This window comes from Abramis brama (genome assembly GCF_963993115.1).
Source record: "Abramis brama genome assembly, chromosome: 4".
NCBI classification, from domain to species: domain Eukaryota; kingdom Metazoa; phylum Chordata; class Actinopteri; order Cypriniformes; family Leuciscidae; genus Abramis; species Abramis brama.
Window position 1 is genome coordinate 50,026,217 of NC_139966.1, and position 22,257 is coordinate 50,048,473.

The 22,257-nt window shown below is 35.6% G+C and overlaps 3 protein-coding genes across 3 annotated transcripts; 2 read left to right on the top strand and 1 right to left on the bottom strand.

Annotated features, from left to right (window-relative positions):
* Positions 1-199: 199 nt before the first annotated feature.
* Positions 200-1,525, bottom strand: LOC311082244 (thyroid transcription factor 1-associated protein 26 homolog; the record flags this gene model as incomplete). Its single annotated transcript, XM_084112976.1, has 3 exons — positions 200-665; positions 950-1,084; positions 1,352-1,525. Coding segments are annotated over 3 exons (474 nt in total), but the record flags the coding sequence as incomplete, so codon positions are not given.
* A 1,753-nt stretch (positions 1,526-3,278) lies between these two features.
* LOC311080736 (uncharacterized protein) lies at positions 3,279-7,475 on the top strand. Its single transcript, XM_084110853.1, has 7 exons — positions 3,279-3,518; positions 5,062-5,079; positions 5,193-5,243; positions 5,572-5,692; positions 5,790-5,892; positions 5,989-6,085; positions 6,496-7,475. The coding sequence occupies exons 1-6, from the start codon at positions 3,460-3,462 to the stop codon at positions 5,991-5,993; spliced, it is 357 nt and encodes a 118-aa protein (XP_083966979.1). The 5' UTR covers positions 3,279-3,459; the 3' UTR covers positions 5,994-6,085; positions 6,496-7,475.
* Positions 7,476-15,101: 7,626 nt separating this feature from the next.
* On the top strand, positions 15,102-21,754 carry LOC311082245 (scavenger receptor cysteine-rich type 1 protein M130-like; the record flags this gene model as incomplete). The annotated part of the gene is made up of 18 exons (XM_084112977.1): positions 15,102-15,159; positions 15,555-15,869; positions 16,001-16,312; positions 16,413-16,727; positions 16,816-17,139; positions 17,216-17,533; positions 17,921-18,223; positions 18,456-18,533; positions 18,734-19,048; positions 19,146-19,355; positions 19,454-19,537; positions 20,049-20,108; positions 20,224-20,280; positions 20,648-20,725; positions 20,833-20,892; positions 21,023-21,085; positions 21,290-21,352; positions 21,475-21,754. 18 exons carry the CDS (start codon positions 15,102-15,104, stop codon positions 21,522-21,524), a joined length of 3,063 nt encoding a protein of 1,020 aa, XP_083969103.1. The 3' UTR covers positions 21,525-21,754.
* Between the last annotated feature and the right edge of the window lie 503 nt (positions 21,755-22,257).

Consider the following 22,257-nt stretch of genomic DNA (forward strand, 5'->3'; position numbering starts at 1 on the left):
TATTTTGGCTATTCTTTTTTATTTTGATATCAATATTTTGCCTAATAAACAAAAGATACCATTTATTCATTACATTGTCACAAATTATATATATATATATATATATATATATATATATATATATATATATTTTAAAAAGCAGTTAGAGGAAATGAGAAAACGCAAAACATTAAATGTTTAAAGGAGTTGAATCAGAAAATCTGTTTACCACTTTTATTATTATTACTATAATATTACCAGATTATTATTAGGAATCACATTTTTCCATAAATTTACTGCCATATTATTTAGTAATAGTATTTATTGTGTACTGTCAGCTTGAATTAACTTAAGTAGAGCATAATTGAACCTTTATTTAAAAAAATGATTACTGTAAAGACACAGTTATACACATTATGTAAAAAAAACACTCACCCAAACTGCACATTTTATTGTGTGATGGTGCATTTTTACTTTAAAATGCTTTAAACAACATGAAACAGTTTTAAGTCTGATGTGAGTTATTTGCGCTGCGCTTGAATCTTTTGCAGCAATAGCTCCATCTGCAGGTTGAGGTTGGGCTGACCCTTCTTGGTTTTTCTCTTCAACAGCTGATATGTTGCCATTTTCTTTTCCTTGTATTTCTTCAGAGCCTCTTCACGCTGAGATTTATCTTTCAAGAATTCCTACAGAGACACACATAATTAAACATGTATCAATCATTTAGGTAAAGAATGTAAGGGTGGTGAAAATGTGTATATGTACATGACATAAATCTTCCTTAAAGGCTTAGTTCACCCAAAAATTAAAAAAATGTCATCAATTACTCACCCTCATGTCGTTCCAAACCTGCAAGACTTTCATTCATCTTTGAAATACAAATGAAGATATTTTAAAAGAAATCTTAGAGATTTTTGTCCTTCCATTGACAGTCCAAGCAACTACCAAGAGACAGTTTCTATTGCCTCACCTCTCTTTTTCGTGCACGTTCCTCCTTCATCCTCTCATATTCTTGCTTTGTCTTTTGATACGAAGACATTTTATGCTTCCTTTGGATGAACGGGGCCTTGTCGGAGCTGATGACACAAACAGGAATGTGGCTTTGCTGATGCAAATGGACTATTATTTGAATATAATACACACACACATGCACTGTGTATGTATATACACTATCTGTTACTGTACCTGTAAGACTGTGCTGGTTTATTAGATGAATCAGGATCAGGGTCGTTGTGTTTAAGACGTGTTTCTCAGGAGAATCTAAAGAATCCAACCCCATGTTTAGTTCATCATCTGACTCTGTCTCTTTATCCAGGGCTCTTCCTTCACATCTTTTCTTCTTTTTCTCCTGTTCTTCTTCATCTGGTCATTCTTTTTCAGCCAGGTACAGATGTCTCAGATGCTCGGGATATTTCTCCTCTAACTGGACTTTTGATGCTTGATTTTTCTTCCTCTCCTTTCGAAGAAGTTTGTTGTATTCATGCCTTACTTTCTCCTTCCTTTTGAAGGCAAACCCCTGACCTGATGAAGCATGAGACAGAGATGAGTTTCAAACAGAATACATTCACATTTCAGTCCTTTATTATGGATTATTAAGGATCTATAACGTTATTAAAATATACATTATTGCCATTTATTCAAAAATTAAATATATTTTCTTTAGAAAATGGTTAGAAACGCGCTATTATACTTTCACATAGCCTAATGCGTTTGCAGTGTGCAACTGATCCGCGGCTGTAGGCCTATACCACAAACACAACATGTAGGCCTATTCACTATTTTTATTTCATATTCACGTTTAAACAATACAAAAACAATGTACAATGCATTACTTCTATATAGGTTTATATAGTAAGTTGATCAAGCAATTGGCAAAACATGTAAACATGTAGGCTACTTATGTTAAAATAGCAAACAGCCACCACCCCGAAATGCACTGTAGGCCTAAATCAGGCCGTCAGACGTCGCCTAAGATGGCGTGAAAAACCTGCATCTATCTTCTCGAGTCAAATTTATAAAAGGAAACTTATAGCCTAATATATATATGATAGTAGGCTATAGCCTACTAAATGTTTCCATTTTCTTCTAGAATAAAGCATCATCATGTACATGCTGACCTGACTCAAAGGCAAAAATATCCAATATTACATGGCAAATGAAAAAAATTGTCAGTGAAAACCCTTATGCCTCGTTTCCACTGAGCAGTACGGTACGGTACGGTACGGAACGGTACGCATTTATTTGCGTTTCCACTATCAAAAGTTGTGAATGGTACCAAAATGCCGAACCGTACCGTACCACTTTTTAGGTACCCTTCCATTGGGGTACCTAGCACAGTGGAACGGTACTAAAAGGTGGAGCGAGACTCACTGCAGGACGTTGATTGGTTGACAGAGAATCGTCACTTGCGCGTGCTACAAGGGGAATGACAACATAAGAAGCGCCATTTTTTAATATACAGTTTAATATAATACTACTGTTACTGTATCACGAAATGTAATTTTAAGAGTTTTTCAGGCGAGAATGTAGTTGTTTAAAGCTCAAATCTGTGGTTTATTTATAAAGATTATTTTTTTTCCCCCGGTTGTGAGATCCATGCGTTCAGCGGGGCTCGGCGCTCATGTTTCCCGGCTGGATGAGCCTTTCCTCGGCTAACGTTAGTTCTTCTGACGTTCGCCGCTGACGGTAGTGGTTAAACATGAGATATAATTCGTCTTATGTAGACCTAACGGGCGATCTTTGGTCTCGTGAATATATAATGAGTTCCCTGTCAATCGTTTTGGCTGAGGGCTAAGTTTAGTTTCATAACGTTATAGGCTATTTATATTTAACTTTACTTGTAATGTTAGACTAGAGCGCTGCATTTGGATATTTGACTGAATTGTTTGCTTTATTTCTTATTGTAAAGCTTCTTTTACCTTTTACTTAAACTTTTAAATAGGCTATTATTGATAAAACTGAAATTTTACAAAAAGAAATATGGTTTCTTGTAATTTTTTTATTACAAGATTATCACTGATGTTTATTGCAACATTTGTACAAATGCATATATTGCCTGGAATGTTTTTTTGTTTTTTTTTTATTTAAAAAAAAAATTTTTTTTATTGGGTTGTGTTTTAAATTTCGTTTTGTTATAAATAGAATAACGGATAACGTGCAGTGAATAATCAATATATGTTGCGCATGAACCACATTTGTGTCCCTATAATGTTTAATTTATTTAACTGAAAACGAAAAGAGTACACTCAAAAAAATGATTCAAGGCCTTCTTAGGTATGACACATTTAAATTGTGTTCACTTTATTTAAATATATCTAATTAGGAATAAAACGTATATATATTTAATAAGTCTAACGTAAAATGTATAAATAGTGTCATCTATGAGATTTAATTTAATTTGGTTAACTCAAATTTATTTGGCTTCGGAGAGCGCCATTTGCGCATGTGCAAGACAAGCTCAGAGAAGAACATGCTCAGAGGATGTGGCCGCCATTTTATCGTCTGCCGCCGCAAGGACTGCAACGTCGTATTCGTTATTGGTAAGTATTATCTTGCTTGAGTATTTGTAATAAAGAATGTACCTCACTGTAAGAGGATGTGTAACTTATATCATAATTTTGAGTGAAATATGCAACAGCAGTGAAAGTTATGCGAGGTGAATTGTTTTAAGTGTCCCTTCGATAGCTTAACTTGCTCACGCAACGTGCAAATTCTGTGTTAGACCAGTCTAACGATCCCGAATTTGACTGTAACTGTGCAAAATTGGTTCTTAACTTATTGGCTTGCTAGCTGGATTGATATATCCGTCATAAAATGAATTGGAGGCTTGCTATCGCCGCGATTGTTTCGGCGCCGAGTCTATTTTTAGCTGCGTCACTCACTCACGCTGAATTGGCCACAGTGCGTTTTTCTTGATCAAATTTGACCTGCCTAACATGAAAAATAAGACATTTCACCATACAATCATGAAAGTGAGGTGTTCCGTGTTTCACAATCGCCATATGACATTAAGCGCTGTGGGGGAAAAATACACGACAGGCCTTTTTTGTTCAAAGGCCTGTTTAAATAATTAAAACTAGAAGTACATAAGGTAGAACGTATATCTCAATATTAGATTACTTTTATCATGTAAACTACCTATTTACAACATCGTAGCTGAGCTGTCCATGGTAAATCAGAGCAAGTGACAGACGGGTAGCCTAAGTTACATCAGTCAGAACACCTGAAAAATGTGACAGAATGGACGATGGTCGTCTGTTTTTGCAGTAAACACGCTATTTGATTAACGCTATAAAACGCATAGCCTATTTGTTGAAATTATCGATCTATGTATTCTGTAAACTCCCATTCGTTTCTCAAAAAATAGGCATCTATCTATCTATCTATCTATATTACATACGCACTTTGATGGCGTATAATATGATATAAAAAGTCATTTTTGCGTATCAGTTGCACGATGAAACACAATGCATGCTATAGATAGATATAGACAATTGTACCAAGTAAACATTTAAAATTATTTTAAAATCAATTTAATTACTTGAGAGAATTGTAAAGTGTCATATTAAGGGATTAGTTCACCTCAAAATGAAAATGTCCTGATAATTTACTCACCCTAATGTCATCCAAGATGTTCATGTTTTTCTTTTTTCAGTGGAAAAGAAATTAAGTTTTTTGAGGAAAACATTAAAGGATTTTTTTTTTTAGAAAACGAACGGCCGATCGTTTTGCTAGATAAGACCCTATTCCTCAGCTGGGATCATGCAGAGCCCTTTGAAGCACTTCAGAGCCCTTAGAAATTGCATTGATTTGGACTTCAACTATTTGGTTACCGTTGAAGTCCATTGTGTGGAGAAAAATCCTGAGTTTTCCTCAAAAAACTTAATTTCTTTTCCACTGAAGAAAGAAAGACATGAACATCTTGGATGGCATTGGGGTGAGTAAATTATCAGGAAATTTTCATTTTGAGGTGAACTAATCCCTTAAGTGAACGAGTTAGGTAAAACAGAACCATGTAAACAAAAAGCATATTTTCATGTGAGTACTGGTTCCCACTCCTAATCAACATCTTCTCTTTCACAGTTTTATGAACATGACCAGGTGAACAGCAACCTCCTATTTATATTAAGTCATATTCAAATATTCTGATTTAGGCTCCTTGTGTCATTTTTTAAATATGGTATCTTATAATACTTTTTTATTCTTCTTTTTAGGATTGTGAATGTGGCAGTGCAAAGAATGTGTCCATCGAAACTAGCTAGCAGGTATTTGTTGCTGCAGCATTTTAGGCAGACTCATCTGTGCTTTAGTGGCAGTTTTCGCTATCCATGTCCATACACAGATTGCCCATGCACGTTTAGTATATGTAGTAAGCTTCTTAATCACATGTACAAAATACATGCTAAACAGGAAATTCCAAAGCCAGAAGAATTAACAACATTCCAGTATCATGTGTGTTCATGCATGGAGCTAGCAACAGAAAGATTATTTTCAACACATAAATGGACATGTCAGGCATAATGAAACAGTTCAGTGTATGTTTGTAGGATGTGCATTTGAAAGTAATATTTACAGGACATTTAACACCCACAGATACCGGAAACACAATCTACATTCCACATTCATTAATAGACTTCAAACCCATTGTCGTCAGCCAATGCCCATGATAGAGGTGTTCAAGAATCAATGGCCAGCTCTTTTTCAGCAGAGTGAAGTAAGTAAACGTTATGTAGTGTTTTATTTTAGTCGTTATTAGGTTCTTTTCGTAGTAAGAAATTGTTTTTTGTTGTTGTTTTTTTTCTATTTTGAAGGTGAACGCAGTTCATGCAGATCACTACGAAGCCACTGCAATCAATGAGCAAAGGAGGAGTGAAGGGGCAAAAGATCAAAAACGCCCTGGCGATCACAGACTCTGTTAGTATAAATGCATGCAATGTCTTTTGTTTTGTCTAGTTATTCTACAGCTTTCTGCATTTGGCTAATTTCAGTCTTGATTTCCCCCTGCTGTAGTGTAACAACATAAAACAGAATCAGGAGAGAGTGCACCCTGAAAGGCCTGATGATCTACCCGACTGAATATCCAGACTCTTTCTTCAAGGAGTATGTGGTAAGTGATTATTATGAATATAACAACAATTCTGTTAATACTTTTATATTTTAAAAGAATATATGATTGATTATTATTAAATGCTCAATTTTCATTTTCATTTCACAATAAAATATGTATTAGTGGAATAATAATATTTTGTTTTATTCATTTTAATAAAATAATATTTTTAATAGTAATAATTTTGCAGGGGTAATAACTTTGTGTATGCCTTTCATTGTTCATCTGAACACAATAGAATTTGTAGAAGTTTTCAGATGTGTATGTCTATGTCCATAAAATGGAAATAAATGGCAGCCAACAATGTAATAGTGAAAGTGAAAAGTAGCAATGCAATTTGCTGATTACTTTTAAAATATAAAGGGTCAAATTCACCTGGGCTTAACCAAAGTGTTTTGTGTTTTGTCCAGGCCACTGAGGATGCAGAAAATGAAATCCCAAACACAGTCATGGGGATTTACAAAATCCAAAGAGGAGATTGTACAGAAGACATAGGAGTTGTGATCGAGGGCATTAAGGTTTTGAGGGACCTAGACTGCGTGATCCTGGCATTCATCATGCTTGTTTGGTCTCATTTATGCTCTTGATCTTAATTTTCCTGACAACTTCAAGTACACCTTCAAGTTTATCCAGAAAATCCTAATGAACAATTTTTTTTTTAACACACAATTTCTTTTTTCTTTTTTTTTTTAACACTCTTTCATGCTTTTTCTTACACACTTTTTGTGTGTATTTCTACTTAGTCGTTCTTGTCTTTAGGGATAGTTCACCCAAAAATGAAAATTCTGTCATAATTTACTGATCCCGGGGTTGTTCCAAACCTGTATAAATCTATTTGTTCTGTTGAACACAAAGGAAGATGTGTTAAAGAATTTGGGAAACTTAACAGTTCTGGGCCACCATTGACTTTCATAGTTGTTGTTTTTTCTTCCTACTATGGAAGTCAGTGGTGGCCCAGAACTGTTCAGTTTCCCATATTCTTTAACATATCTTCATTTGTGTTCAATAAGAACAAAGACATTTGTACATGTTTGGGTAAAGGCTTTAAAATGTGTACTTGCATTTTTCTAAGTACTTTTCACATTAAATAACTATTGCACTATTGAGTTTTAAATAAAAACATCTCGATCAAGATTTGTCTCTTGTCTCTATGGGGTACAAAATAAGGATTTCCTAATTGATTTTTCAATGAAATGTTCTAATTTAAGTTTAAGAAGCTTAAAACTTATTTTTAAATGTATCCATTTCATTTAAACTATTTGATCAAAATTGAGTTGGACCAACTCATTTAAGTTGCTCATAATTGAGTTGGACCAACTCATTTAAGTTGGTCAAAATTGAGTTGGACCAACTTAATTACATTTCATTGCATGAATTAGTTTTTTGTAAGTTGGGGCTACACATATTTATTGGATGGAAATCCTGCCATCAATTAAATTGAGTTTGTCCAATGAGTCATTTTTTTGAGTGTAGGTGTTTTATAACATATTTCGTTTTATTGTTGCTTAAAATGTACTTACAGAGTAACAGAGATAAGTAGCAGAGCGAGCTGAGTGACGCTTTTAAGAACGCGCTGTACCATAGGAGTTGCACATGGCAAGTACAAACTTTGCGTACTTGATATTGAGATAAGCCTAATGTCGGCGCTTGTCTTCTTGTGACAAACATGTCAAGGAGCAAGAACAAGATCTGCTGTATGTCATCCATTGTAGACAGTTTACTATGTTCTTCTTCGCGCGAAAATGACGTAGATCGAAACACCACGCCTATCAAGTAAGGGTACTGTTGACAGTGGAAACGCTAGCCAGATCATGGTTAACAGACCCGAACCGTACCGTACTGTCCCGTACCGTACTGCTCAGTGGAAACGAGGCATTATATTAAAACCCCCTAAAGAGTGTCATTAGATTAGGCCTACATACATTCTGTCACTCTGTGCATAGGCTATAAGGCTACAACAGCAGATAAAGTGTAAAATCACTGTGCAGTGAAATGAGCTCTACTACATGAAACAAGTTAGCCTATAAATGTTGCTATAACTGAAGAAAAACTGGTAACGCTTTAGATTACAGCCCGGAAAGTACTGCCTAATTAAAGCGATTTTACAGTGTAACTTTAGGTAATTAGGCTACAGTAGCAAGAACACCTGGTAGGATTTAACCCATCAAACATGAACAGCATCAAGATAGATTAATGTGACGCCAAGTTCGACGCGTTCAGAGTCGTTGTGGACGCGCCCGGTATAACCGGTGAGTTTTTGTGCAATAATGGATACATTGTACTTCGGTCGTGGTCATGGATTGAGTTGAGTTAATTAAATTGTTGATACGCTAACAAAGCAAGTAGGCTACTGTAGCTGGAATCTCGGGAAAAGTTAAGACGGAACGGGAGAACGGAGCGGGTGCGATATGGAGTTCGATAAATGGATGTTGCTGTTCAACATTTAGGCTATTACAATAAAATCACTGACCAGCACACATATAACTAGACGCAGGGTTCTCAAGTTTTATCAAAAGCTTGGAGTGAGATCACATGCGGTTAGGGGAGGAGCCCTAATGGAGCCCCGCCTCCGCCCCCCAATTTTACCCATTGTTCATAATTAACCAGCACAAATTGAAATTATAACAATTGGTAAATCTGATAAATGACAAAGCAATTCATCACATCAAATATACTCTTTAATGTTAGGCTATATTTCAAAATTACAAATATACAAAAATTACAAAAATATAACAAATTGCTCCAAACAGTTTGGAAAAACAAATGTATTAAAACATATTATAAACACAAACTTTTATGTTCGATGGGATTAATCGATTTGACAGCCCTAGTTTAAACATACTTTTTTTTTTTTTTTTAAATGTTTGTTGTAGTATATATTTTATTATAGTGGTTTTTTTTCTAATATACATTTCTGAGTCATGAATAATATTATCATTTTCTCGAACTTATTATTCGAGACTTATTATTATTCGCTAATTATTATCTCAAATGGTAAAATATATTTTTGCTTTTTCCCTGACATCTTTGAAAAATACAAATGCAATGGCAATGATTAATGTATGTTTTGACAGTAGCCTATATAAAATATTACCCAGAGCACTCTGCTTTAATACATGTAGCCTTAATGTAACTAGAAAGACTATTAATACAGTATAATATATAATTTAAAATAAAATTAAGAAATACATCTTCATTCCTTCCCATACCCACTAACATTTTAGTTTCAGATAACGTAAGCTAGCCAAACTGAGCCAAAGCTTCTGGCCTGGTTGCAAAGTAGTTGTAGAGTTTTTGACTGCATTAATAATAATGTATACGATGGGCTATATATTAAATGTTCTAGCCTAAAATGTTAGACGAGCTTTCTTCCAACTTACCTTCTCCATCACGACGTGTGTTCGCGCGATGTTGTTGGTTACCTAGTAACGAACTCACGGTGGCCGAGAATGTTCCGTGTGTTCGCGCATCTAACGCAACCTGGACGAGATGCTGGCTGCAGGAAACTTCACTCTGTGTGCCTGCGCCTCGTATACAACGTTATATATAAAGCTTGCAGGACAACTTGGTTGGCATTGCCTTTTCAGCGTGAGAAATACACGGTGTGTGAACTGGTTGAATTGCGTGTGTCTCACGGCCAATGCGTGAGACTTGAGAACCCTGTACGTTCTGTTGTTGTAGGGGGAGACATTAACCCTCTGGGCTTCTTCACCCGAAAACGGGCGAAAACTTGAACGTTTCAAATTGTTTAATTTTTTTGCTTCATCGGATGGGGGTGAAACTTGGTGACTTTTCTTTTATTACCTATATGAACACACAAAAAAATCAAGGAGATGATTCTGATATGTTAAAGGGTCGTAAAAAAAAAAGTCACTTAGCTTCCTCCCGCCCGAAAACGGGCGACATAGGAAATGAATGGGAAATACGAAAAAATAGGAAAACTCAGAGAAACTTTTGGTGGTACAAGCTACAGATCAGCCACTGTGCTGAAAAAAAGTGTACAGCAATGAAGGGGTGACACTCTAGAACATCAAGAGTGCAAATAAGACACCCTCCCCCCCACACACACACACCCACACACACAAACACACACACACAGAGAGAGAAATGAACTGGTAAGACTGAAACAGCAAATTTTGCCCCAAACTATATAAAAATTATATAATCATAATAACTCCAAAACTATAGCAAGGAGAGTCAAAAGGTAGGTATCGTTTGAAAGAACTCTTTTTAAATTTTTTGAAAATATAAATTACATTACATTTGGACATTGTCCTGCCAAGAAACAGCGGATAAAAGACAATATATATATATATAATTTTTATTATGATTTTGCATATCTTTCTTATTTGTCATGGAATAACTCAGGAAGGAAATAAGGTAGGAGGAAAATTCTTTTTTAGTGAAGTCCCCCTACATGTTAGCTGCATCTGGATAAAAAAATAATATTTTTTGGATAAAGGAATCAAAAGTTACAGCATTTGGAAAAGAGACAGCCTTTTTGTACAGTCTTTGACACCACCTCATGGGCAATGTTTTCTCCATGAAGAATATCTTGTCATAAAAGCAATAGATTATGTTAATTTTGGGCTCATTTTAATTGTAATAATATGCTGTAAAAAATGAAGTGCCATTTTCAATTATCTGAGAATGTTTCATGAGCTGTATGATGTTTTTGACACATTGCAGTACATTATTTTATAGATTATGAAAAAAAGGAAATTCTATTTATCAGCAAATAACTCAGCAATACTTAAGAGTTTTTCAAAGTGGATACATTCACTGTAAAGTTCAGACTCTAAGCTTTCAAATGACATCAACTTTGTGTTAATCAAGGCAAGATTTTTTAAAAATATGGTAAAGAATATTTTTGCAGCTAGGTGGCGCCTGCTGGCGGTACACTTGGTTTTAGAGGGATTACTCAGCACTCGTTAGGAGGAATTATATGCATTAAAAAGCTGAGATCCTAAGCTTTAAAATGATATATAATTTGTGTTGTTCCATTCAGTGGTTGCTTAGTAATAAAAAAAATTCTTTCCGAATGGGAATAAATAAAATAAATAAATAAAAAAGCTATAGGCCGCCTATAGGCGGTTATAGGACATGACACAAATTAATACATTTTGAAGCCACTAGATGGCGCTCTTCTCAGTTGAAATTTTTTTTTTTTTAGGCCTGCACTCTATTTTGATGTGAAATGTTGCATTTATTGAAAAATAAAATAAAATAAATAAAATAAAAATATATATATTAATTCTAATGGAAAAAATAGCTCATAAAAATTATATAATTAATGCAAAGTATCATAAAAAATTCTAAAAATTCTAAATAATAATCAGAAAACATTATAGAACAAAAATATATTTGATTGGTTATCCTGGGAAAAAGTAAAGTAAAATTTTAAGGCTTCGCCCGTTTTCGGGCGGGAGGAAGATAAGTGTGACTATTATATGAAGAAGCCCAGAGGGTTAACAGTTAAAAAGGAATCCAACTAATGTTTTATTTTTTCCATATTTTTTTTTTTTAATTATAAATTGCCCCTTTCTTTTATGGCTTTATTTGACAGTTTCATTTGATTTTTAATAAACACTTACCTTTAGAAACGATTCTTATGAGGTTCTTATTATGAGAACCTGCTGAAAATACAATAAATAAGCTTATCACTCTCACTACGGCTAGCTTATATTTACATCATTGTCATTCTGTGTACTATACTGTATTAGTGCAATAGTCTATTTCATAAAGGCAGACAAAGAGTAAAATTAATGTGATATGAACTGAACTAGGGTGAAGTCAGCAAAAGCGGGACATCAGCTAAAATGGGACAAAAAAAGCTTTTTGGTGTAGTGCTCTTTAAAAAATAATTTGCGATAATGGTGGGTGGTTTGTCCCAATTTACCTTAAAATGTTAGATAAAATGGGAAGTGGGACATCCTATAAAATAAAAGATAATTCATTGCTTAATGTGAAAAGTTTGTTTTACAGAAAATGTCACAAAAAGGAAAAAAACATGTGAGTCAAACAAGAGAGGTAATATGGGGCGCCGTTTGTAAAGCGGCTCACTCTGAAAATAACAGCAACATTTTGTCACATTTAGCTTCAAACTATGTTTAAAAAACTGGTATGAATTTTTGACGGTCACTTTTTAGCACATTTACAACAATATTTATCAACTTAGAGATATTTTAAATAGTTAAATATAAATATTAAATGTTACACCTAAATGTTAAATGTTAAATCTAAATGTTAAATCTAAATCTAAATGTTAAATCTAAATCTAAATGTTAAATCTAAATGTTAAATCTAAATCTAAATCTAAATGCTAAATCTAAATCTAAATGTTAAATCTAAATCTAAACCTAAATGTTAAATCTAAATGTTAAATCTAAATCTAAATGTTAAATCTAAATGTTGATTCTAAATGTTAAATCTAAATCTAAATCTAAATGTTCAATCTAAATGTTTCGGGTGAAACTAAATATATAACTAATATGCAAATTCAAAATGCCGGTAACCGGAAGTGCCAAAATAAAAGCGCGAGGAGGTCAGTGTGTGTTTATAGCACGGTTTAGTGTCAAATAACGAATAAAAACCATTTCATCCGAGGAAATGGTCTCTTGGACATTGATTATCGTGATAATAACTACATAAAATAATAATCACGTTTGGAGAAACTGTATTTGTATATGATGACAGAGTGATGACATGACATTCAATCAAAGTGAGCCCCCTCGTGGCTGACTATTATAGCTACAGGTCATAAGTCCCGCACCTTTCATAAAAGTGACACTAGCCTACTCAAATACAGTTTCTCCAAACGTGTTGATTATTTTAGGTACTTATTACGATAATCCATGTCCAAGAGAGACCATTTCCTTGGATGAGATGGTTTTTATTCGTTATTTGACACTAAACCATGCTATAAACACACACTGACTTCCTCACGCTTTTATTTTGGCACTTCCGGTTACCGGCATTTTGAATTTGCATATTAGCTAAATATTTAGTTTCACCCGAAACATTTAGATTCAACATTTAGATTTAGATTTAGATTTAACATTTAGATTCAACATTTAGATTTAGATTTAACATTTAGATTTAGATTTAGATTTAACATTTAGATTTAGATTTAACATTTAGATTTAGATTTAACATTTAGATTTAGATTTAACATTTAGATTTAACATTTAGATTTAGCATTTAGATTTAGATTTAACATTTAGATTTAACATTTAGATTTAGATTTAGCATTTAGATTTAACATTTAACATTTAGGTTTAACATTTAATATTTAGATTTAACTATTTAAAATATCTCTAAGTTGACAAATATTGTTGTAAATGTGCTAAAAAGTGACCGTCAAAAATTCATACCAGTTTTTTAAACATTGTTTGAAGCTAAATGTGACAAAATGTTGCTGTTATTTTCAGAGTGAGCTACTTTACAAACGGCGCCCCATAAGGTAAAGCCTATCAGTGGAGTGAAGAAATAATGAAAGGGTCAACACTGAGTGTAGGGTAAAGACCCGTTCACACCAAGCACGATAACTAGGCCTATATAGATAACTATACTGTATTTGCATCCACACCAATGAACGATAACCTTTTTTCTCAGACTGTGAGAAGGAACTAGAAAACGTGTCTAAAAAAAGCTTTTGAATATGCCAAAGCTAACAGAATGAATTTTTTTCTGAAAACAAAAACAAAGCTTTTTACTGAAAGGTCAAAGGTTATTACTGGTTCCAAAATGTTTTAAAAAGGAGCCCAGAGCTGTGCATGAAACATCATCAACACAATCCGTTATAGAGTGTATGTTTTAATAAAGTTATTGTTTTACATTTTGAAAAATTTCTATTAAAAAAGAATTTGTATAATATCCTGTTGCAAGCAATTGCATTATCCAATCACAAACTTGATTCAATTGTGTGTCCCAAATTTACCTGAAGGCTATAGAATAAAAATGGGTTCTTCTCATTTTTGAGTCTTTGTATATCTTAAAAAAACACTCATATTCCTTCAAACAACCATAGCTGGAGATACAAGAGACCTTGAGCATTTGTTTAAAACAACAACAGTGTAGGTAGAAGAGATTTATTTGTATTTAATACACAGTTTACCAAAAAAGTGTCCAAATTTTGCTGACTTCACTCTATCTAATAAATTAAAATTGTAGCTATAAACAAAGTAATTTACATTTTCTGCCAATAAAATGTAGGTTATGAGAAGCTCTAACATAGACACATAAAGTGTTTTGCCGCCATCTGCTGGATGAATTATGCATTGCAATATTAAACACATTACAGCTACAAATGTGTTGAATATAATGCCAAATGATGAATATATGTGGAAAAGAAAACAATGTTTATATAGAAATGTGGTCTGAAACTTGTCTGTTTGTTGTACACAACCATTCCAGTTTATTTAATAATTTATTAACATACTGTTAATTGTGCTCTTGGTTAGAACATAATAACAGTATTGTAAAATACACTTGATATTATACACATTTGTTCCAAAAAAGTTCAGTTTAATATGATTTATATATTTATAACAAAGATCAAGTATTTTTGTGTGTGAAATGAAGCTTCAGTAAGTGAGCAGTCAGTCATCAGTCTTGTATGCTGTGTGTGTAGATACAGGCTTTGATGCTGAATATAACCTGCAGTGTTTCTCTATCAATCTCCTGTAAGTTTAGTGTGACTTTCTCTCCACGCTGACATATGACTGACACGAGTCTGTCCTCAGTGAAGTGTCTCTTCACACTGGAGGAGGAGTCCCGCTCATCAGCGCTCACACTTTATTGATATATATGGAGAAAATAAAAATGCTGCTGTGTGATTTGTCAGTGATTGTGTTTGATGATTTCCTCTGTTGTGTCTAATAAGGTAACAGTGAGTGTCATTGGCAGCTGTGAGTCTCTCTCTCTTTAGGGGACTGACAGGAGCCAGTTTCTTCAGTGTGTTTGAGGGAGCAGAGGAGAAACAGAGTCAAACAAACAGTGTGACGAGCAGAAGAAGATGGAGGGATTTCTGACACTCGTTTTACTCTCCTCTATAGTCACTATAACCACATCTGGTAAGTGCAAAATACACTGAAAAGATGTAAAAATTAAAAAATTTAAATAAGCAGTTTGTCTATGATGGCCTCATATCACATAAAACGGACGTAGAGGCCTTTGTAATATAAATCGAGATTTTGAGACAGTAGAATATTAAATATTATTAATATGTTATCATTTATTAAAGCATTTACAGCCGACCAGTGTAATGATGAAAAGATGATTTGTCAAATCCTCTTGTTCAAAGGAGTGCTTAGCTTGTGCTCCAGCTTTATCTGTCCAGATTAGAATTATATTTTATGTTCTCAGAAACATATGAATATACAGTATGTTAATCAAATTAGTAATATTCTACAGATGATTGTAGACTGTTCTGATGTTACTGGATAAACCTTTCTCTTTTAATGTACAGATTTCAAGTCTATTAGGTTAGTTGGTGGCAACAATCGTTGTGCTGGTAGAGTGGAGGTTCATCATGATGGTCAGTGGGGAACAGTGTGTGATGATGGCTGGGATAAGACTGATGCTGCAGTGGTGTGTAGAGAGATAGGATGTGGAGAGGCTCTAGAGGCTGTGGAGGATACTCGCTTTGGACAAGGATCAGGACAAATCTGGATGGATGATGTGGGCTGTAGTGGATCAGAGTCAACACTGAAGAACTGTAGATCAGGAGGATGGGGTGTTAGTGACTGTGGTCATCATGAAGATGCTGGAGTCAGATGCTCAGGTGAGCCTGTTCAATCTGCTTAATTGTTAGAAAAAGAAATGTAATGAAATTTATATTTTTCTTAATAATGAAATAATTAACATATCACACATTTTTGTTACATTGTTTATTTACATAATGTAAACACACAGGTCGCCTCCCTAGTCTCGTTAATGGATCTAATCTGTGTGCTGGAAGATTAGAGATACTTCAGGGAGACACATGGTACACAATGTGTGACGCTGCCTTTGACCAGCAGGATGCAGAGGTTGTGTGTAGAGAGCTGGACTGTGGGGCTCCTGTACAGGTGCTGGGAGAAGATGCTTTTGGAAAAGGAGACGCTCAGATGTGGACACAAGAGATTCAGTGCAGAGGAAATGAATCATACTTTGTGTTCTGTCCTACATCCAACTCTTCAAATACACACTGTTCCCATGACAATGCTGTAGGAGTAATATGCTCTGGTTAATAATATTTTATACCTCTCTTTACATTATATTACACATATAAAGACATTCAGTAGCCTCAAACTGTGTTTTTTCCCCCTCAATAACCTTTGCACAGGTTACACTGACCTCAGACTGGTAAACGGCTCAGACTCTTGTTCTGGAAGAGTGGAGCTTCGGTTTCTCAATGAATGGGGCTCAGTGTGTGATGCATGCTGGGATATGAGAGCTGCCAGTGTCCTCTGTAGACAGCTGAATTGTGGGATTGCTGTGTCTGTTGTGGGATCAGACTGGTTTGGAGAGGGAAGTGGTGAAATCTGGGCTGATGTGTTTGATTGTGACGGGAATGAAACAAAACTCTCAGAATGTTCCGTCTCTTCATGGAGTCGAGCTGAATGTTCTCATAGACGAGATGTTGGAGTCGTCTGCTCCGGTGAGGGGATTTTATTTAAGAAAAAAAGTTATAAATTACCTATATAAATCTTGCAATGACTTAATTAAATGCCACATCTTTCACTCAGATTCCTCTCTGGCTGTTCATGACGGTCTGGTGCGGTTGTCTGGAGAGAGACAGTGTGAGGGGGAGCTGGAAGTTTCCATCCATCAGGTCTGGAGGAGAGTTCTGCTGGACTCCTGGAGTCTCACTGAATCCTCTGTGGTCTGCAGACAGCTGGGCTGTGGCTCTGTGCTGAACTTCTCCGGCTCCTCTTCATCCAGTCCTGAACACAGTCATGAGTGTGTGACGGGCTTCCAGTGCTCTGGGAGTGAAGCTCATCTGGGGAACTGCAGCTCTCCACAAACTCTCAACTGCAGCTCCACACAACAGCTGTCAATCACCTGCCTTGGTGAGAACAACAACATCTGGGCAGATTCTTCAGTTGTTAGTGATCAATAATGTGTTTTTCTCTCTCTGAATATCAGGTCGCGGGTCCATCAGGCTGGTGGGTTCTGGGGGAGACTGTGCAGGGAGGCTGGAGGTTTTTCACAGCGGCTCATGGGGGACAGTGTGTGATGACTCCTGGGATATTAAAGATGCCCATGTGGTGTGCAGACAGCTGCAGTGTGGAGTGGCCCTCAGTAACCAGCAGGTACCAGCCTGGTTTGGTCCTGGTTCTGGACCCATATGGCTGGATGAGGTGGAGTGTGAGGGGAATGAGACGTCCCTGTGGAACTGCTCTTCTCCAGGCTGGGGGAAACATGACTGTCAACACAAGGAGGATGTAGGAGTCGTGTGCTCAGGTGAACAGTAAAGTAATGTGATTGATTTTTAAATGTATAATTTCAAATGTTTAAACTTTAAAGGAATAATGTGCAGCTGAAAATTTTTTGCAAAATAAACACCAGGATAATCAGGAGCGGATGGGTAATATTTTACAACAAAGACCATCTTACTGTATGATGGTCTGATAGACAGCGCTGCCATGGATGCCGCTACTTTTTAAATATTTTTTTTATTGACCAAGCAGAATCAAGTAGTACATAAGATTCATAATATATTATAAAAGTATCTTTTTTCAGATGCTATCAGTGCTAGTAGTGTGCATTACCCTTGTATTAACCAGTTATTTTGGTGATATTTTACAACCTAATTTCCAATATTTTTAATGCACATCCTTTTTCATCTAGAGTTTAAAGAGATCAGGTTAACTGAGGGCTGTGAAGGGAATGTGGAGGTTTTCTACAATGGATCCTGGGGTAATGTGTGCTGGAACCAGATGGAAGCAGACACAGTGAGTCTGATCTGTCAAGAGCTGAACTGTGGAAGATCTGGTGTTGTGTCTTATTCTACACCAAGACTGGAATCAGCTCGTAACTGGCTGGATGAAGTGAAATGTCGACCACATGATTCAAATCTGTGGCAGTGTCCATCTTCACCCTGGGGACAGAATGACTGTAATAATGATGAAGTGGCCAAAATCACCTGCTCAAGTGAGATTATGTTTAAATAATGTAAGATGGTGTCACTAGTTATGTTTCTTTAAACACAATGTTTGTATATAATGTGGTGAATGAACTGTTTCTGAAACACTAAACTAATTTGATGGACAGAGCCTAAAATTATTTATGAGGCTTAAATTATGTTTTCACATTGATATGTTTCACTGAGAGAAGTTATGATTTGTGAGTCCTAATGTTCAGTTCTCTTAATATTTAATCTCAGAGGAGGAGAATCCTGAGTCTCCTCGGAGTCGTCTGACATGTTATACCTCTCCATCTCCTCACCAGAGACAGTGTTCAAGTAAGATATTTAAATTAAGACTGTTTTCCATTAAAATGTGCATTTAAAAAAGAATTTATTTACATTTAAAAATCATAATCAAGTTTATAAATGAAATCCACTAATCATACATTTAAAGCTGTCTTAGTTAAGCTTCCATGTGTTTTGTTGTAAATGTTGTCCTGAAGCTGGTCAGTGATGTTGTGTTGTGTGTGATTTAGATCATGTTCCTCTCAGACTGATTGGAGGTTCGGGCCGGTGCTCTGGGAGGCTGGAGGTGTATCATAACGCTGTGTGGGGTTCAGTCTGTGCTGATCTGTGGGACATCAGCGATGCTCAGGTGGTCTGCAGGCAGCTGGGTTGTGGAGCAGCACTGAGGGCTGATGGGAATTCAGTCTTTGGTGCTGGTGAAGGTGTTGTGTGGCTGAACAGAGTCGAGTGCAGAGGGAATGAGATTCACCTGTGGGACTGTCCTCTCTCCCTGAAGAACCACACTGACTGCTCCCACAAAGAGCACGCTGGACTCACCTGTGCAGGTCAGAGCAAATCACTGAGCAATATTAGTCATTTTCACATCATTTTAGTGCTACTGTGTATTTGCATGATTTTTAATGTCTTTGTCTGTTTTGTCAGATTTGCCAGATTTGTCAGTGTCCACTACTCCTGCCACAACAACATCAGCTTCTCCTCCAGTTTCTCAGACAGTGCGCTCAACATCAGTCACTCCTCCACAAACTCCTCCAGTGTCTCTCTCTGTGCTTGTGGTTGTACTGGGAGTTTTGCTCTTACTGCTCTTAGTGCCACTGCTTATACTGATTCAGCAGAACAGAGTGATGAGGAGAGGTAGGAGAGATCTAGAGACTGTCATATTGTGTGTTATTCAGTGTGTGATCAGTCATGTGTTGTGAACTGACAGCAGGTTTGTCTGTCTACACTCACAGCTCTCTCTAAGAGGAGACACAGGACGACGACTGAGGCCGTTTATGAGGAGATTCATCACAGACACAATCACTTCACTCAGAGAGGTGAGACATGAGCCGTGAATCTTATTTAATATGATTAATAAGAGAGTCTGTCAGACACTTGATGTTCATCTATTATTAGTCCTGTTAAACCTCCGGCTTTAAACCAGAAAATTCCTCACAGAAAACCACAGAGCTGCAGGTGCATGTTTATGTGTGTGTGTTTATGTGTGTGTGTCAGAGAGTGTCTCTTCCTGTCTGTAATTTGAGGTAATAAGGAGGGGTTCATACATTTGTAAGTTTAGGTGCAGGTGTGTGTGTGTATTTGTTTGTGTTTGTCTCTTCCTGTGTGTATTTCTGGAAGGCAGTGAGGAATGGGTTCATGTGAGGATACATGTGTGTTTACTAATAGGCCTAAAACTTAGGATTTCTGCCTCTAATGCTTTTAAAATGTAAGTAATTAATATTTGTGTTGTGTTTTAAGTAACACAATGCATGATCCAAAGGAGAAATGAGGATTCAGTCTGTATGGAATGATGAATATGTTTCTGACTGTTCTGCTGTCCTTTAACAGGAAGTCTCGTCTCTGAAGAACTGCATTCTGGGTATGAAGATGCTGATGAGCTTCTCTCAGGTTAGAGCTGAAGAAGATCCAAATCAATCATTTGATTTACAAATATAAAAAAAAATATTTACACATTTTAACACAAATTCAACTGTTCTCAATACTAAAACTTTTATCTTATTAGAAAAAGAGTTCAAGACTGCATATTATGATGATGTCACCAATGGCAGTGTCCTGAAAGGTCAGTGATCCCGCTGTGTCCCAATCAGAGGCTGTGTCCCAATCAGAGGCTGTGTCCCAATCAGAGGCTGTGTCCTCCAGAGGTCGCATCTGAAGACTGCATACGTCACTGAGGCGGTCTCATTTAAGAAAAATAACTCAGAGTAACTAAGAAATTTCAGTATTTTACACCTCACAAGGAATAACAGTCAATTTTATTACGGTTGCCGTAATATTACGCAGTCTTCAAATGTGAAGACCGGAGGACGCAGCCTCCGAATTGGGACACAGCTAACATTCATTACCCAAAACCTGCAACAGTATATTTTAAATTTATTTTGTTTCCCAAAATATAAAAAAATGGCCAAATTATACATGTTTTGATGCAGAAGAGATGATGAAGGAAATCACACCGGGATACTATGATGATGTCATCACTGATGGACTGAAACCAGATCATGAGACAGGTGTCGTTCGGTTATTCTATAATAGGAAGAAATATTTAAAGTATATTAAAATCTGTATATATTTAGAAATATATATATACATGTATTGTCTCATGTTGAATTTACAGAATACACACCTGAGAGCTATGATGATGTAATGACAAGTGGACAGAACTCTATCAAAAATGGTGTTTACTTTTTATTGTTATTGGTGTATTTTCCATAATCCTTTTATAGTGATTTATGATATTATGTATTAATCCAGTTGCATTGTAAGATATAATGCAATGTTTGTTCTGTCTATATGTTCATGTGTAGTGGACACACCAGAGCATTATGATGATGTCATCATTAATGGACAGATCTTTCGAGATGTAACGGGTGAGTCACACAGAACTGCAGTTCATGATCACCTTCACCCACTAATATTGAACATTTCTACCATTAATGAATCATCACGACTTTATCAGGAGTAAATCTAATAATCTCAGACAGTCATGAGGTGAAAGAGATCAATGACATCATTAATGACACAAGCTGATTTACAAACTACAATGTGAGGTTTTTATTTCACATGTGAATCAGAGGGAGATCAGGAGGAGTATGATGATGTGAAGAACAGCAGTGAAGATGAGAGGAACCTGTTGGGTAGGTTATTGAACATTTCTATAGCATATATTATTTTTATTTGTTATGTTTCTCATTTAAACTACATCTTGATGTAAATATTACAATGAAAATGATCAGTTTGCTTTTGTTTTTAAAAACAGACTATGATGATGTGGAGGAGGAGTCAAATAAAGAGGGAGGAGCCAAATGACTCACTGACCACACCCACTGCCTCTTCATCAAATCATATTACAGTTCCTGGAGATATGGGGGTTTCTTAAACTGCTGTTAAAGATTCATGTTTTTGTTATCTGAAATATTTTTGTATAACAGGTTACATGTATTAAAACAAATTTTGTAGTATTTGTATTTTAATATTTGGCCTATTATTTTTTATTTTAATATCAATATTTTTCACCTAATAAACAAAAGATACCATTTATTCATTACATTTGTCACAATATATTTTAAAAAGCAGTAAATGAGAAATGAGAAAATTAAAGGATTAGTTCACACCAAAATGAAAATTTCCTAATAATTTACTCACCCCAATGCCATACAAGATATCCATGTCTTTCTTTCCTCAGTGGGAGAGAAATTATGTTTTTTGAGGAATACATTTCTGGATTTTTCTTCTAACAATGAACGTCATTGTTTACCATCGTTTTTAAGTCCAAATCAATGCAGTTTCAAAAGTCTTCACAGCTGAAGAAGAGGTTGTTATCTAGCGAAACGATAGGTCATTTTCAAAAAAAAATTATAATTTATAGACTTTTTACCTTCAATAGTTCAGATTTAACTGATCAACAAACGGACAGGGAACTACATCACGTTGAAAGGTCACGCCGGCAGAAGTACCGCCCCACTGTTTACAATGCGACCGTACGTAGGAGGATAGTTCAAATAGTATTGTTTGCTATTATATAGCCTATATAGTAATAGTA

Coding starts and splice junctions, on each gene's coding strand:
- LOC311080736 (XM_084110853.1), top strand. CDS start 3,460: ATGTGGCCGCCATTTTATCGTCTGCCGCCGCAAGGACTGCAACGTCGT. Junction 5,244..5,571: donor CCATCGAAACTAGCTAGCAG/GTATTTGTTGCT, acceptor TAACACCCACAG/ATACCGGAAACACAATCTAC. Junction 5,693..5,789: donor CTCTTTTTCAGCAGAGTGAA/GTAAGTAAACGT, acceptor TCTATTTTGAAG/GTGAACGCAGTTCATGCAGA.